Source organism: Tasmannia lanceolata, unplaced genomic scaffold (assembly GCF_043159265.1).
Source record: "Tasmannia lanceolata isolate RefF3 unplaced genomic scaffold, GAP_Taslan_0.1 ptg000019l, whole genome shotgun sequence".
NCBI classification, from domain to species: domain Eukaryota; kingdom Viridiplantae; phylum Streptophyta; class Magnoliopsida; order Canellales; family Winteraceae; genus Tasmannia; species Tasmannia lanceolata.
The window spans coordinates 25,638,812-25,652,358 of NW_027518696.1; the positions used below are offsets into that span (position 1 = coordinate 25,638,812).

At 42.6% G+C, this 13,547-nt stretch overlaps 1 protein-coding gene across 1 annotated transcript; it reads right to left on the minus strand.

Moving 5' to 3' along the window:
* Positions 1–956: 956 nt before the first annotated feature.
* On the minus strand, positions 957–6,343 carry LOC143852449 (uncharacterized). The gene is made up of 3 exons (XM_077361832.1): positions 6,163–6,343; positions 1,299–2,291; positions 957–964 (listed from the first exon to the last, which is right to left on the minus strand). The coding sequence occupies exons 2-3, from the start codon at positions 2,218–2,220 to the stop codon at positions 957–959; spliced, it is 930 nt and encodes a 309-aa protein (XP_077217947.1). The 5' UTR covers positions 2,221–2,291; positions 6,163–6,343.
* Between the last annotated feature and the right edge of the window lie 7,204 nt (positions 6,344–13,547).

The following is a 13,547-nucleotide window of genomic DNA, read 5'->3' on the forward strand; positions in this document are numbered from 1 at the left end:
TTGCAAAGACATGTGATACTGGAGCTGGGGGGAAATATTTTTCATGATTATCTGGACTTGTTCTTCCTCAGACGGGCGCTCCATCATCTGAGCTGCTATTCTCCTCCATCTTTTCACAAAAATCAAAAAGGATTCCCTCAAGTCTTGCTTTGTTCTCTCTAAATCCTTTCTGGTGATTTCTGTCCCATCATCATATTTGAATTGCCTGATGAACTGCTCGCCGATATCCTTCCATGTCCTGTAACGAGTCTTGTCCAAGACCATGAACCATCTCCTCGCAACCTTGGTTAGGGAAACTGGGAACAATTGAGCCATTTGCTCAGAAGATAACCCTTGAGGCTGACACATGATGGTGAACATTTGCAAATGTGTGATTGGACAACCCACACCATCATATTTGTCGAAATCGGGCATTTGAAAATTGGCAGGAAGGCGAATTTCGGGAAATAAAGTAAGATCACTGGGATTGAAACCACCCTGGTCTTGAAACTGAATGTCTTGAACTTTCCTGGTAAGAGTCTCTAATTTCTCCATAACAGACTTATCAACCATGGACTGAGAAGGCCTACTGTGATTCTCGCTGTACTGCTCTTTTTCTAAGTCTTCTTCGACTTTATCAGGGATATTGATGAACACTGTTTGGGCAGGTGCTACTGGAGTAGCTGCTTGGCGCATAGGCCCTTTATCCTTGGACAACGACGGTCCCAACTTTTCAGAAAGCTGAGCCTTGATAACTCGGTTTTCTTCTTTGAGTTCTTGAAGCTGTTGGAGAATCAAGGTAAGAGTATCGGTAATAGCAGCGGGTGGAAGACCATCTTGGTTGTCTGCCATTGGTGAGGATGAGGACGGGAAAGAAGGAGATGCTGGGGTTCTTAGAGAAGGTGGCGGAGAAACAGATTTCCTCTCTAACCGCGAAGAGACCCGAACCCAAGGAGTATTAGGGTTAGCTATGATGTTTATTGCCCTGTAATATCCGAAAGACATATTTTAAAATCAGAGAGAAGAATAGACGATGATGCACACATAGACAAAGATAATGAAAGAGAAGGATGGACTTTATTGATCAATCATTAAAATTTGAGTACATGGTTCAATCTTTCAAAGATAAACATGGAACTAAGCATTCTTTTTAGACTTCTTCTTCGGACGACAATCTTCCTCAACTGACTCCTTTAAAGGTTTGATGATTCTTGCATCCCAAGCAGATGAAACAGCTTTGACAATCTTGGGCTTGAGACCCTCAGGCGGATAGAAATGATGAAGGGGAGGCACAATGGATTGCTCCCTTCCATACTGACGCTGAATCCTGGCAGGAACATAAAAGGAAGTCTTTTTGAGACCAAGAAGGCGAACGTAGTTAGCTTCTCCGGTGTTGAAGACAGCTTCTTGGATTCCGGGAATTTGCCAATAAATCTGATCTTCTTGGCGAGAATTTAACCATTCAACCCAATCGCTTTTATGATCGAAAGAAACATCATGACGCCATTCACTGAAGGTGTATAACGTATGATCAAAATGGACAGGAGCTGCAATTTTTAGCTTGTGGCATAACCACACTTGAAGTAATGCAGGACATCCTGAGAAAGACCCAACGAAAGAGCGAATATAAGAGCTTGGACCTGAACTGGCACGAAGGTGAGCCATATCATCCAATCCATTGAAAGTTTCTGCAAGCATAGTAGGAATTGGATTGGCGCCACGATCCATTTGATCAACGAGGTCCAGAAGAACAGCTGACGCAAAGCGAGAAGGCTGGACAGTGAGGAACCTAGCAAAGGAGCAGAATCTCAAAGCGCGCCGTCGAGCTTTTTGAATATCAACAGCACCAATGTATCCAACAGGAGGGTAAATGTCAATCAGTCGCTGCATGGACACTTCTTGGCCTTTCATGAAAGAGTTCATGGATTCATCTGGATTATCCATCAAGCAAAGGAACAAAGGACGATAATCTGGAACACAGGATGGCTTCACTAGAGGGCCATCCACAGGATATTCCAATAAGGCACACCATTCTTCAAAGGTGGGACACATTTCTTGGTTGCCAAAACGGAAGACATGATGATCGGGATCCCAACACTCTGATGCGGCATAGAGTAATCCCCAATCGAGCTTGATGGTTGCCACGTAGCCGAAGAGATTTTTCTCTTGTTCACTTATGGCGTAGATATGGGATTCTCTTAATGTACCACGGATCCAATCAAGAATTGTACGAGTAGACATAGTGCCCGTAAGCCAAGAGAAGGGATATAAGAATGATCAGGATTACATGAACACGAGATTAGGATAAGTTCCTGCCAGTACAAGGAAAGTATGAATACATGATCGAATCACACGATAGAAGAATGAAAGGCATACGATCGAAAGATTAGATGAGATAGCATAAGATTGCTTTCAACGGATAGATCAAGAATGACTAATCCTATGAGATCTTTGGAAATGATAGGATTTATATCCTAACCCCTAAAGGAAATTTTTTTTTTTTTAATCTCGCACATTTTAACAGTGTGACCTGAAGGCATCAACCCTAATCCTAATCAAGCGGAGTGGAGAGAGGATCTCGACTCATGACTTTGTTCGTGTACCTAGGACCGATCGTAGCCATTGGAAGATGGTCTACGGCCTAATCTAGACACAAATAGGCAGGATATCCTAAACTAGGCTCACACACGTGATGCACATGTGTTCGTATACTACATGCATGTGTGGGTTAATCTAGGGGTAAGGCCAAGAGTTCCCTTAGCGCGAATCCCTGTTCGATATACTGTACCAGTGTCCGGCGTATCAGTACGTGAACAAGAGATCCGTTTACGTACCATAATGGTACTAGGCTAAGGGTGGAATGCTTCTCTAGCACAGAGGCACCAGGTGATGAAATCCCAGTCAACCATGCTAGATAACACTCCGGGTTCCTAAAATAGGACGTGTGTGCACGTGAGATGCAGAGTTTAGATGCAAGTGATGTAAGTGTGTGCAATATGTTTGCGCAATCTATGATGCCTTCAGGTTTTGTTAGATTAAGTTTGAGTAAAGTGTGATGAGAAAATAAAACAAGACAAACTAATCTAACAAGTATAGAGTTTTTATGAGCCAATTAAATTGAATTCAAATGAATTATCTTTTGAAATTTTAATGAAGTTAGGTGGTCCCCAGCAGAGTCGCCAAACTGTGGTACCTAGCCCGTGAGGGAGTGTGGGGCGCGAGCCGCCACGCGCTCTCTCTTGGTCTCTCGTATCCACGCGATTGGCGTGTGTTTTTAATTGTTGATTGTAATTCGTCTTTTATGTGAACTTGGGATCACTAAGGCAATCCGAATTCCACACGAAAGACACTGACAGAGTCGCCACCTAGATGTGGGATCTAGGACCCGAAATTAACCAGAAATCTAGACTCGCTACCTGGTTACGAGAATGGAAGGTATGGGGAGTTATCCGCCACCTGCACCATTCTTGCCCGATAATCGGTCTTCGATTCCAAAAGCTAACTCTTTTAAATTTATTTTAAATGGCTCATTCAACTCTATGTTAATGTGCGAACTAAGTGACATGCATCCTATGATCTAATTTCAATGAGAATCCTAAATGTGTATCTTGATTTATTAATTTGTCTGGATTCAATCTAAGTGAAAGTTCTCCTAGAATTCTAATTTCATGGAAAGCCCTAAATGATTTGATTAAGCATTTACAAGAAAATTAATATCCAAAACACCACAATTTGTTGTGGTGCCGACTCGCGGGTGGTATGCCGTCAGACATCCAAGCTGCCTACGTACCCAAGCCTCACTGGGATCAGAGTCGACGTAGTTCGGTGCACCTAAGCTAAGTTACATATGCCTAACTCAACTACGACACCGACCTAGACGGGATTGACTGTTTCAACAGTTTTAGGAGAAGTTATTTAATTCAAGTTGAGGATTTTATTATCTTAGGATTTCATCTAAGATGCTATATGATTCTCATCTAAATGCAAATGGTCCCTTAGACTAATGCAGGTTTGCCTTACATCCTAGTTTACTAGGCTTGTCCTAGGGAAAGATTGGGTGACTAGTGTAACTAGACCTATGGCACGGTTGCTATACATAGCAAACGTCCGTGATGAGGCTGGACTCCTAACTCTAGGACTCTCTAAAACTTAGGACACGACACGACACCGGTGTTCCTAAATTGGGCTCTAAGGGTCCTTACGACGGAAACCGTGATCCAACGGTTCCGAAAGACACAAGACAAATCGATTTAAATTCTCGAGGTTAGTGAAAAAAAAAAATGGAAGAGATGATGAAATAGTGTGAGGGAATGAGAAAGATAGAGAAAGGTGCGACTGAACTTGGGAGTGCCAAATTGCCTACGTACCCCGCGATGGGGATCAAGCCACACGTAGTTCCGCTGGGGAGGTTGCTTGGATTTTGGAAAACAGGATTGGTATTTGGATCAGGAATCGGGTTTGTATTTGAGCATTGGACTTGAGATTCAGAAACATTGATTTAGCAATGGGATTTTGGAATTGGGAATTTGCATCAAAGAATTGAGCATATAGGAATCATCAAGGGTTTGAATTTTGGGAATTCAAAATGGGCGGGCTTATGAGATTCGGTCAAATGGATTCAGACATGCGACTCAGATTGTGTTGGGATATGACTTGGTTAGGCAAAAGGGAGGAAGTTCTATTAGGTGTAAAAGGGCATTAGTAGAATAGGGGAATGACTCGGTTGTGACATGGAAGGCCGCAACTTGGTCGAATGCGACTCGGTTGCATTGGGATGGGTTGATTAAGGAATTGGATTGAGTCAACTAAGGGGGGAGTCCAATCGGTTAAAGAGGTTGAGCATACTCGACTAGAGAGTTGGGTCAACTCGACTAGGGAGGTTGGCTAGAGTTGACTCAGTTGAGCTGGGTTGGGATCCCACTTGGATGGATTGTATTGGGGCGATTTGACTTAAGCTGCAGGTGGCCTGGCTGGGTTAGATTTAATGTAACCAGATTTATGGATAAATGGTGTGCCTCAGTGAGTGGACAAAGGTATGGCTTGGGTTGATGTGACTCGGTTGAGTTGTGCTAGGGTCAGGTTAGGTGGGGTTAATGGTTGAGTTGGATTGGATTGGGTTAATGGTCAAGGTCAAGTGCGGGTTGACTTGGCTTAGACTGGATTGGAACTGGTTGAGCGTGGATTGGGGTGCGGCTTGAGGTTTGGGTGGTTGGAGTATCTTAGGAACCAATAGGGCAAAGTGGCTCTTAAGGGGAATGAATTAATTGGGCCGAATGGGCCCGATGGCCGGGTTAACTGGGTTGGCCGGGTCTATTGTAGGGGTGTATGAGGGTACTGTTGGGTGGATGAATGAAAGGCATGTGGTGTATGATGTGTGGCTATGGTTATAGGGTTTAAGGCTTATGGGTATGGGTTTAGGTGTGGTTAATGGTTAGGTTGGATTGGGTTAATGGTTAGGTTGGATTGGGTTAATGGTTAGGGTCAAGTGAGTCGGGTCTAAGTTAGGAGCAAACCCGAGACTAGCCATGGTCTAACTAGGAGGAAGCAGGGTACAAACCAGGGTGCGGACCAGGGTGCACCAGGGTGCGAACCAGCAGGGAACCAGGGTGCGAACCAGCAGGGGAACCAGGGTGCAACCAGCAGGGAACCTGGGTGCAACCAGCAGTGAACCTGGGTGCAACCAGGGTCTAACCAGAGTGCGAACCAGCAGGGAACCAGGGTGCGAACCAGCAGGGGAACCAGGGTGCAACCAGCAGGGAAACCAGGGTGCAACCAGCAGGGAACCTGGGTGCAACCCGCAGCGAACCTGGGTGTGAACCAGTATCGAACCTGGGTGCAACCAGCAACGAACCTGGGTGCAACCAGGGTCTAACCAGAGTGCGAACCAGCAGGGAACCAGGGTGCGAACCAGTATCGAACCTGGGTGCAACCAGCAACGAACCTGGGTGCAACCAGGGTCTAACCAGAGGCTAACCAGGGGGAACCAGGGTGTGAACCATTAGGAAAAAATAAAAATGAAGATAAGATGGGTTAAGAGAAGAGGGAAACATGTATAACTTCACAGTCTACCATCAAGAAGAATGAGTAAAGATTGATCCTAGATGCTTCCTAACATGGTTTTTCTTTTAAAGTAAAAGATATGCATGAAAACAGACCCTACATAGAATTGAAATAAATGCCTACCTCTTTGAAAACCCACTTTGTGTTTGATTTTTCTTTGATGTTAATTCCTTGAAGATGATTCCTTGCTTGATAATGACTGCTTTTGATATATATCACCCAACGTATCACCCGATCCGGCAAGGATGGCCGAACCCTTGAAGAGATGAGGGAGAGGGATGAATTTTCTAAGAGAGGGATTCTTTTTTTTCTTCTCCCTTGGATGGTGGGATGAGAGGGTATTTATAGGAGAATGGGATAGGAGGTTAGGTGAGGTTAGGTGAGGTTAGGTAAGGTTAGGTGAGGTTAGGTAAGGTTAGGTGAGGTTAGGTGAGGTTAGGTGAGGTTTGGGTGAGGTTTGGGTGGTTAGGATGAGAGGAGAGGTTAGGTGAGGTTAGGTGAGGTTTGGATGGTTAGGATGAGAGGAGAGGTTAGGTGGTTTTGGATGGTGAGACCCAGGTCAAGATCTGTCATTGATCTAACGATTTACGGAAATCGGGTCTCGGAATGGAATCAGGGTCCGGGCTATGAAGTGACCCTAGCTTATTTTGTCCCGATTGATGATCCGTAAAGTCAGATCAAGATATTAATGACCTAAAACATATAAATCAATGATAGAGGGGGTTCTCACATGGATTTAACACACTAAATTCACTAATCAGGGTATTTTTCAATTTTTCGGATCTAATCATCTCACCAGGTACATCTCTTTATCATTTTGTTTTTTTTTTCAAAAAATTTGAGGATGGATCAATATATTAGGTTATTGTTGGTTAAAGTAAAGCAAAATGTGGGTGTCTACAACTCCTAACTCTAAAACTCTCTATCTAGGACAAAGTCCTAACTCTAGAGGAAGATCTTTTTGAAAAAACAATATTTTGGAAGGTTTTTATATTTTTTAAAAGGGTTAAAAGATTTATTTACAAAGTTTGGCTGGGCTTGGGATAAGAATCCCAAGCTGCACTACGTACCTCGTGGAAGAGGATCAAGCCAACGTAGTTCGAAACGAACTCTCAAACTACGCTTATAAAAGAAACACTCAACACTTTAGATTTTTTTAAAGGTTTTTTTATGTTTTCCAATGTTTTTGATATTTTTAAAGTTTTCAAATGTTTTTGAGTTTCAAATTTCTAATGTTTTTGGATTTTAAAGCTTTTCCAATGCTCTTAGATTCTTAAATGTTTTCACCCTTCAAGGGAACACGCAAGCATAACCACAAACTAGGGCAAAGCCCTAAATCAAAAGGGGAAACCCCGAACAAACAACAAGCGTCTCAAAGAGACGAACTACAACACGTAAAGAAGTGTCCCAAGAACAGAGAAAACAATCTAAGATCCCAAGCAGGGAAGGCTCTATATGACTGAGTTAATCTCAAACAAGGATGAATGACAACAAATCTAAAGGCGAACTACTAACTAACACACTAAAGAAAGGAGCACAAATGAGTTAGAGACTCACTAAAAACACTACCAAGAAAGGGGTAAAAATGAGTCAAAGACTCGCCAGGAGGAAGGGTTATTCTAACATGAGGCTAGGTAAGCCTCCTAAAGGGGAAACTCTCTTATATGAGACAAGGCTTGTCTCCGAGACGCAAATGATGTAAAAGGGAATAAGAGACCCTGTGCATATTTGGCAAAGGTAAAACACCCAGCCGGGCCGGACAGCTACCTAGCCCTAGGGTGCAACAAATGTGCAACCCAATACCCATAAGGGTAGGGGTATGCTGCCAAGCCGAGTAGGGTGTTCTCCCAAAACCAAACAACGCACAAAGAGGAGGTTTAGCAAGAGAATGAGACTGGGCAAGTCTCCTATATACAAAGGAGGGGTATGCTACTCGGACTGAGCAAGTCCCCTAAGGACGGGCTTGGGCTAGCGCCTTCATCGCCCTCGCAATGAGAGGGGATTCTAGTATCTAAAGAAAATTAACAGAAATCTATAAGACTGTGTTAGTCTATCAAAGAGAGAAGAAAAGGCTACCAGATAATCTCAAGTTTTCAATCAATTATTATAAAAACAAAACAAATATCCGCAAAGTATGATTTACAACTAAAGAGTGCACAATCTGTAAGAATATCAACCATAAAATGGTAAACAAGATTAATTAGTCCAGACCAGCCGCTGGATAGCCTAATAAAGCAAGAAACAACATTAAACACTTCTATGCCCAACCACAAGTACCACTGCCCCAATATGGGGGTGAAATCAGATGATGCTAAAGTAATCATCTGATATCACAAATACACAGGATAATATTTCTAAGCCCGCCTTGAGATCAGACAGTACTCATGTCGATAATATCGAATAGAGTAGTCATCTGATCTCCTTCTTTCCTAAAACAATTTATTTAGATAAAAGACAAGTTTATGAACCTCAAGAGAGTCTCACCTGAGCAGTCCATTTATTATCATCTTCAAAACCTAACTCAAAGATTAGTACAAGAGAAGAATATATAAAAAAAATATCAAAAGATTATGATAATTCCAATTTATTAAAAATTTCAGTGCATACATGGGACATCAACTTGTGCAGATCCAAGTGTGAAGCGGTGAGCCATAAAACATAAAGACGGGCTCCAAGTAACCTTATCATTGCCCAGAGAAGGGTTCTAACTAGTTAAATACTCTGAGAGAAGGAAATCCCTTAACCTGCAAAAACTCTAAGGCAGGAAGGGAAGAGGCTGGCTCAAGAAACGTTCCATCGTCGCCTAACCCAAGAGAAGTGTTCCCAAAATCGATGGAATCCCGAAACTCGAAAAGGATCCCGAGGAACGTGCAAAGAATAGTCCCGGAAAGAAAGGAAACCCCTCAAACCCTGCGAACACCCTAAGATGGGAAAAAAATGATAAGAAGGGCATGGCGTTGGCTCAAGAGGTTGCCGTCCGTCACAGCCTGAGCCCACAAAGTGTTCCCAAAATCGAGAGAATGCATGAAGCACCCTAGCACATAAATGCCGACTGCTTGAGCACAACTGATCTATTTTAAACATCTACCAATAGAGTAATCAAAATATTCATAATCATGTGGTTTTGGAAAAATGACTAGCACTGGCAAACTGGATGACATAGCACAGGAAAGCTTTGGATTTGGGTATAATAACTTTTAGAAGTTAAATGATCTAATCAAGCTGACAAAAAATCTCAACAGATGCAGTAGCTAAATGGACCTGATCATTAGCAAAGCAAACCACCCAACATAATTCCTCACACTAAAAAATTCTAGGACCGAATCAGTATAGCCCAAGCTCAATTTCAACAGGTGCAATAGCTGAATTAGTTCGAAATTAAAGGATGGCGCTTGAAACTAGATATGAAAGTGCATAAATTGAAGCATGCTTTGATCACACATCTAATATCAGCATCATTTTTTTTTTTTTGTAACTAACCAGAAAATCAAGGACAATTATTCCCACAGGAAAGTAGACATGCAGATATTCAAAATCAAAGAAATAAGGAATTTGTATCAGAGTCTAAAGAATAAGGGAGATAATATCAACAGTTCCATGCTCCAATACTTGCATTGACACCCACAAAGGCAAGAGAAAACTGATATGGACACCCTTGCCTCGACAATGGTGTAAAGCCAATTTATCCCTTACAACAGACCATCAAAAAATCTTAAGAGCATGCCAAGGGGAGAGAAAAATCCAATCACAATTGGACAAAATTCCCATGTCCTTACCTTACGCTAAAAACACTAGCTTAAAAAAAATACCCTCCATTAATCCTATTGGGATATTAAAGAACCATTTTATTTTGGAAATCCAAGAGGCCATTATGCAAAAGCTAGCGGGATTTGAAATTCGTAAACCAAATCGTGAAACAAAACCGAGAATCCAATCCTTTTATGCATAATAAGAGAAGCATTGCACAACAAGAGAAGCACACCAAGTATCACAGAGCGAAGAAATAGAAAGTCAGTTCAATCACCTGACTAGTTCAAACGGAGGGCTAGATGCGAATCGCCAATTCGCCTTTTATCTTTCCCAAAATCTTCATCGACACCGCGAAATCTCGGCGGAGGACAAGATAAAAATGGGTTTGATCGAAGATGGGGTTGGGGCAGACAAGTCGAAGCCGAACCTCTCTCTCTCTCTCTCTCTCTCTCTCTCTCTCGCATGAAGAAACAGAAATAAGGGGAAAATGGCGTGGATGGAGAAGAAAATGGGTTTGGGGGAAATGAGGGTTTGATCGGATTCCGGCAAGCTTGCCGGAATCAATGGAGATGGCGGATTGGGTGGAAATGGAAGGGGTGAGGGTGAAATGGGTTTAATGATGGTGGAGAGATGGGGAAGGTGATAGTTGTGGGCGGCGGTTGGAGGTAGGGAGAGTAGCTAGGGCCGGATTCTTGCCGGAATCCGGCTTGGATGGCCGGAGAAGATGATGCCACCGGTGGTAGCCTCCCTCACTCCCTCTTTCTCCCTCTCCTTACTCTGTTTTTCACGAAAAATGGAGGGTCTGATGGTGGCGATGAAGAGGCTATGGTGGTAGATTTTTTGGTTTTTTTCTCGAAGTGGGTTTTGCTCGAAAATGGGTTTTGCTCGAAAATGGGTTTTGGGTAGATATGGGGGTGGAGAGGATGGTTTTGATGTAGATGGTGGCTGTGGGGGTGGAGGCGATCGGTAAGGGTGGCCGGAGTTGGAAGGGGTGGTGGTCTGTGGTGGATGGCCGGCAAAATCCGCCGGAGAAGAAGGTGGCTGGGTGGAGAAGAAATGGGGGGGGTTGTGGATGATGAGTAAAGTGAAGTGGGTTTGGGTTGTAGGAATGGGATTTGAGAATACGGAGGTAGTGGTGGCTGATTTGGGTAGGGGGAAGAAGGAGGTGGAGAATGGTGGTCCGAATCCGTGGTGGTGGAGGCGGATTGTGGGAGTGAAGGTGGAAATGGGTTGCAGAAATGGGATGGAGGTGGTGACCGAGCGGAGCTCCGGCCGGAGATGGGGATGGTGGTCGGAGGACCGGAGAAGATGGCGCTGGTCGGAGGGAGATGGGGGCTTTGGAGGTGGAGATGGGAGGTGGCTGCAACTGCCTCTCTTCTTCTCCCTCTCTCTGCAGCTGCTCTTCTCCTTTCTGTCGAAATGAGGCGCCTCCTCCTAAACCCTAATTCGATGGGGGGTCTTGTAGAGAGAAGTGGTAGATTCGCACCCCCCCCCTATTCTCCATGGACAGCCACCTATAATGTATTTATGACTCTCTTTTATATTTAACGGGGTAGCCCAGGGTAAAACCAAGCCCAGGGGAAAATGATATCCTTAACCCCATTTCTTCTATGGGCAACCCCTGCTATGATGACACACTCCCCTACTGCATAGTGAAATTACACCATTAACACAAACCCGGCTTGTTTATTGGGCAATTTCCATCGGCTTCTAATGAAAATTTACGGACACTTTATTAGAGTTCTAACTATGCTAAAATGAAATTTGGGACTCTAGAGCACACATTTAAAAGAAATTTATTCAAAAATTACGCATTTGAGGTTCGGGTTTCGAAAATTTATTTAATTTTAGGAAATTAAGGTCCGGTCAAAATGGGGTGTCTACAATCACGTAGACATTTTTCTTCTCATCAGCAAAATAAGGTATTTATATTTATAATTAGTAACTATAAAATCAATTAGTCCCTAGGAGTCCTAGGTTAGAGCAAAAATTTTGTTCTACACGATTTAATTTTCCGCTACGTGTAGGAATTTTGCTCAAGGTTTTTCCAACCTTTCTACAAAATTTAAGGAGGGGCTGACTATTAGTACGAAGATGGCACTTCAACACAGACGAACCCCCTTCTCAAGTATAGAGCTAGACCCTTCTGGCCTATCCTAAACTAGAGTTTGAATTTGATACTTAATCTAGGATGGGCATCATAAACTAGGGTTTGGGGATGGGATCCTAATCTAGGAAGGGTATCCTAAACTAGGGTTTGGATTTGGTACCTTATCGAGGAAAGGTATCCTAAACTAGTATTTAGTTTTGGATCCTAATCTAGGAAATGTATCCTAAACCAGGGTTTGGGATTGGATCCTAATCTAAGAAGGGCATCCTAAACTAGGGTTTGGGATTGGAACCTAATCTAGGAAAGACATCCTAAACTAGGATTTATGTTTGGATCGAAGGTTCGCTAAGGGTAGAGTGTTATAGCTAGAGTAAGCAAGGAAAGTTCCTAAATTAGAGAGGAAAACTCTAAACGGGCATAGATGTAATTTAATTAGGAATGATGTGGCACATCCTAATTAGATGTCTCATACCTCTCCTTAAGAGCTATAACCATGCACTATGAAGGATATAGACTTGGTCATTTGTCTTAGAGAGAATCTAAACTGCAACCGAATGCACATCGAACTAGGGTGATGAAAGCCCTAGCAATGACTTTGGCAACTTGGGGACACCTTTATAGACTCAAATCATGCCCTAAATGAGCCAAAGGTTTGGGTGTGTCCTAATCATGATATTCTCACATCTATCTATCATGGGACAGTGATGCCTTAATCTAGGTTCAACATACCTTAAATAGGTATGCTACATTCTACATGAATATGCTAGGGTATGCAATAGGAGAGGCAAAAGTACCCCCTTAGAGCGAGTCTATGGCCCGATATACCCGCCAAGAGTCCAAACGTTAAGGATAGTAGACATGAATTAGAACCCATTTCCATCACTAAAAAGTGTAAGGCTAAGTGGTGGAGTTTTTGACAATCATGATGTCACATCCAATTGCAAGCACATTATCACTCATGCAAACACCCAGGCAGTCATGTGTGCTACTAACTCTGGGGTAAATAGGTATGAAAATCGTGAATGAAAATGCACGATAGTGAAGTGTGTACAATTTTGGCTCCCTAGGTGCCTCCTAGGGCGTTTTCGGCGCATAGCAAGCGGCTATAGCCATTGGGCTATTTTTTGAACATTTTGAGCATTAGCTTAAACAACCTGCCAGAAAATAGTTTCGTGTACAATTTCCACTTCGAAGATTTAGTGTTTTTTTGTTTTTTGTATTTTTTTTACATTTTTCGTACATTTTTCCAGATTTTAAGTGTAATTTTTATACAACATTGTTTGATTTCATATGCGATGAAATCATACGAAATACCCAAAATTCGTACGAAAATTGCACAACAATTTCTTCTCTATTAAGGAATTATGTACATTTTTTACGATTTCCTTACCAATTGAAAACGTACATTGATCCTTTAATCTTTTACTTTCGAAATGATTTGAAATCCTAGAGTTTTGTGAAAAACCTTTTAGAAAATCAAATCAGAACCAAATCTGATAAGGATTGTAGAGTCGCCACCTAGGAATGGGCCTAAGACACTTAATTGACTCTATAAAATGCTTAGATCTAGTCAAATCACTAGGTTGTGCTAGTTTATGCGAATGGAAGGTGTTAGGCACCATTCACGCCCTGGAAATTTTCTTATGAA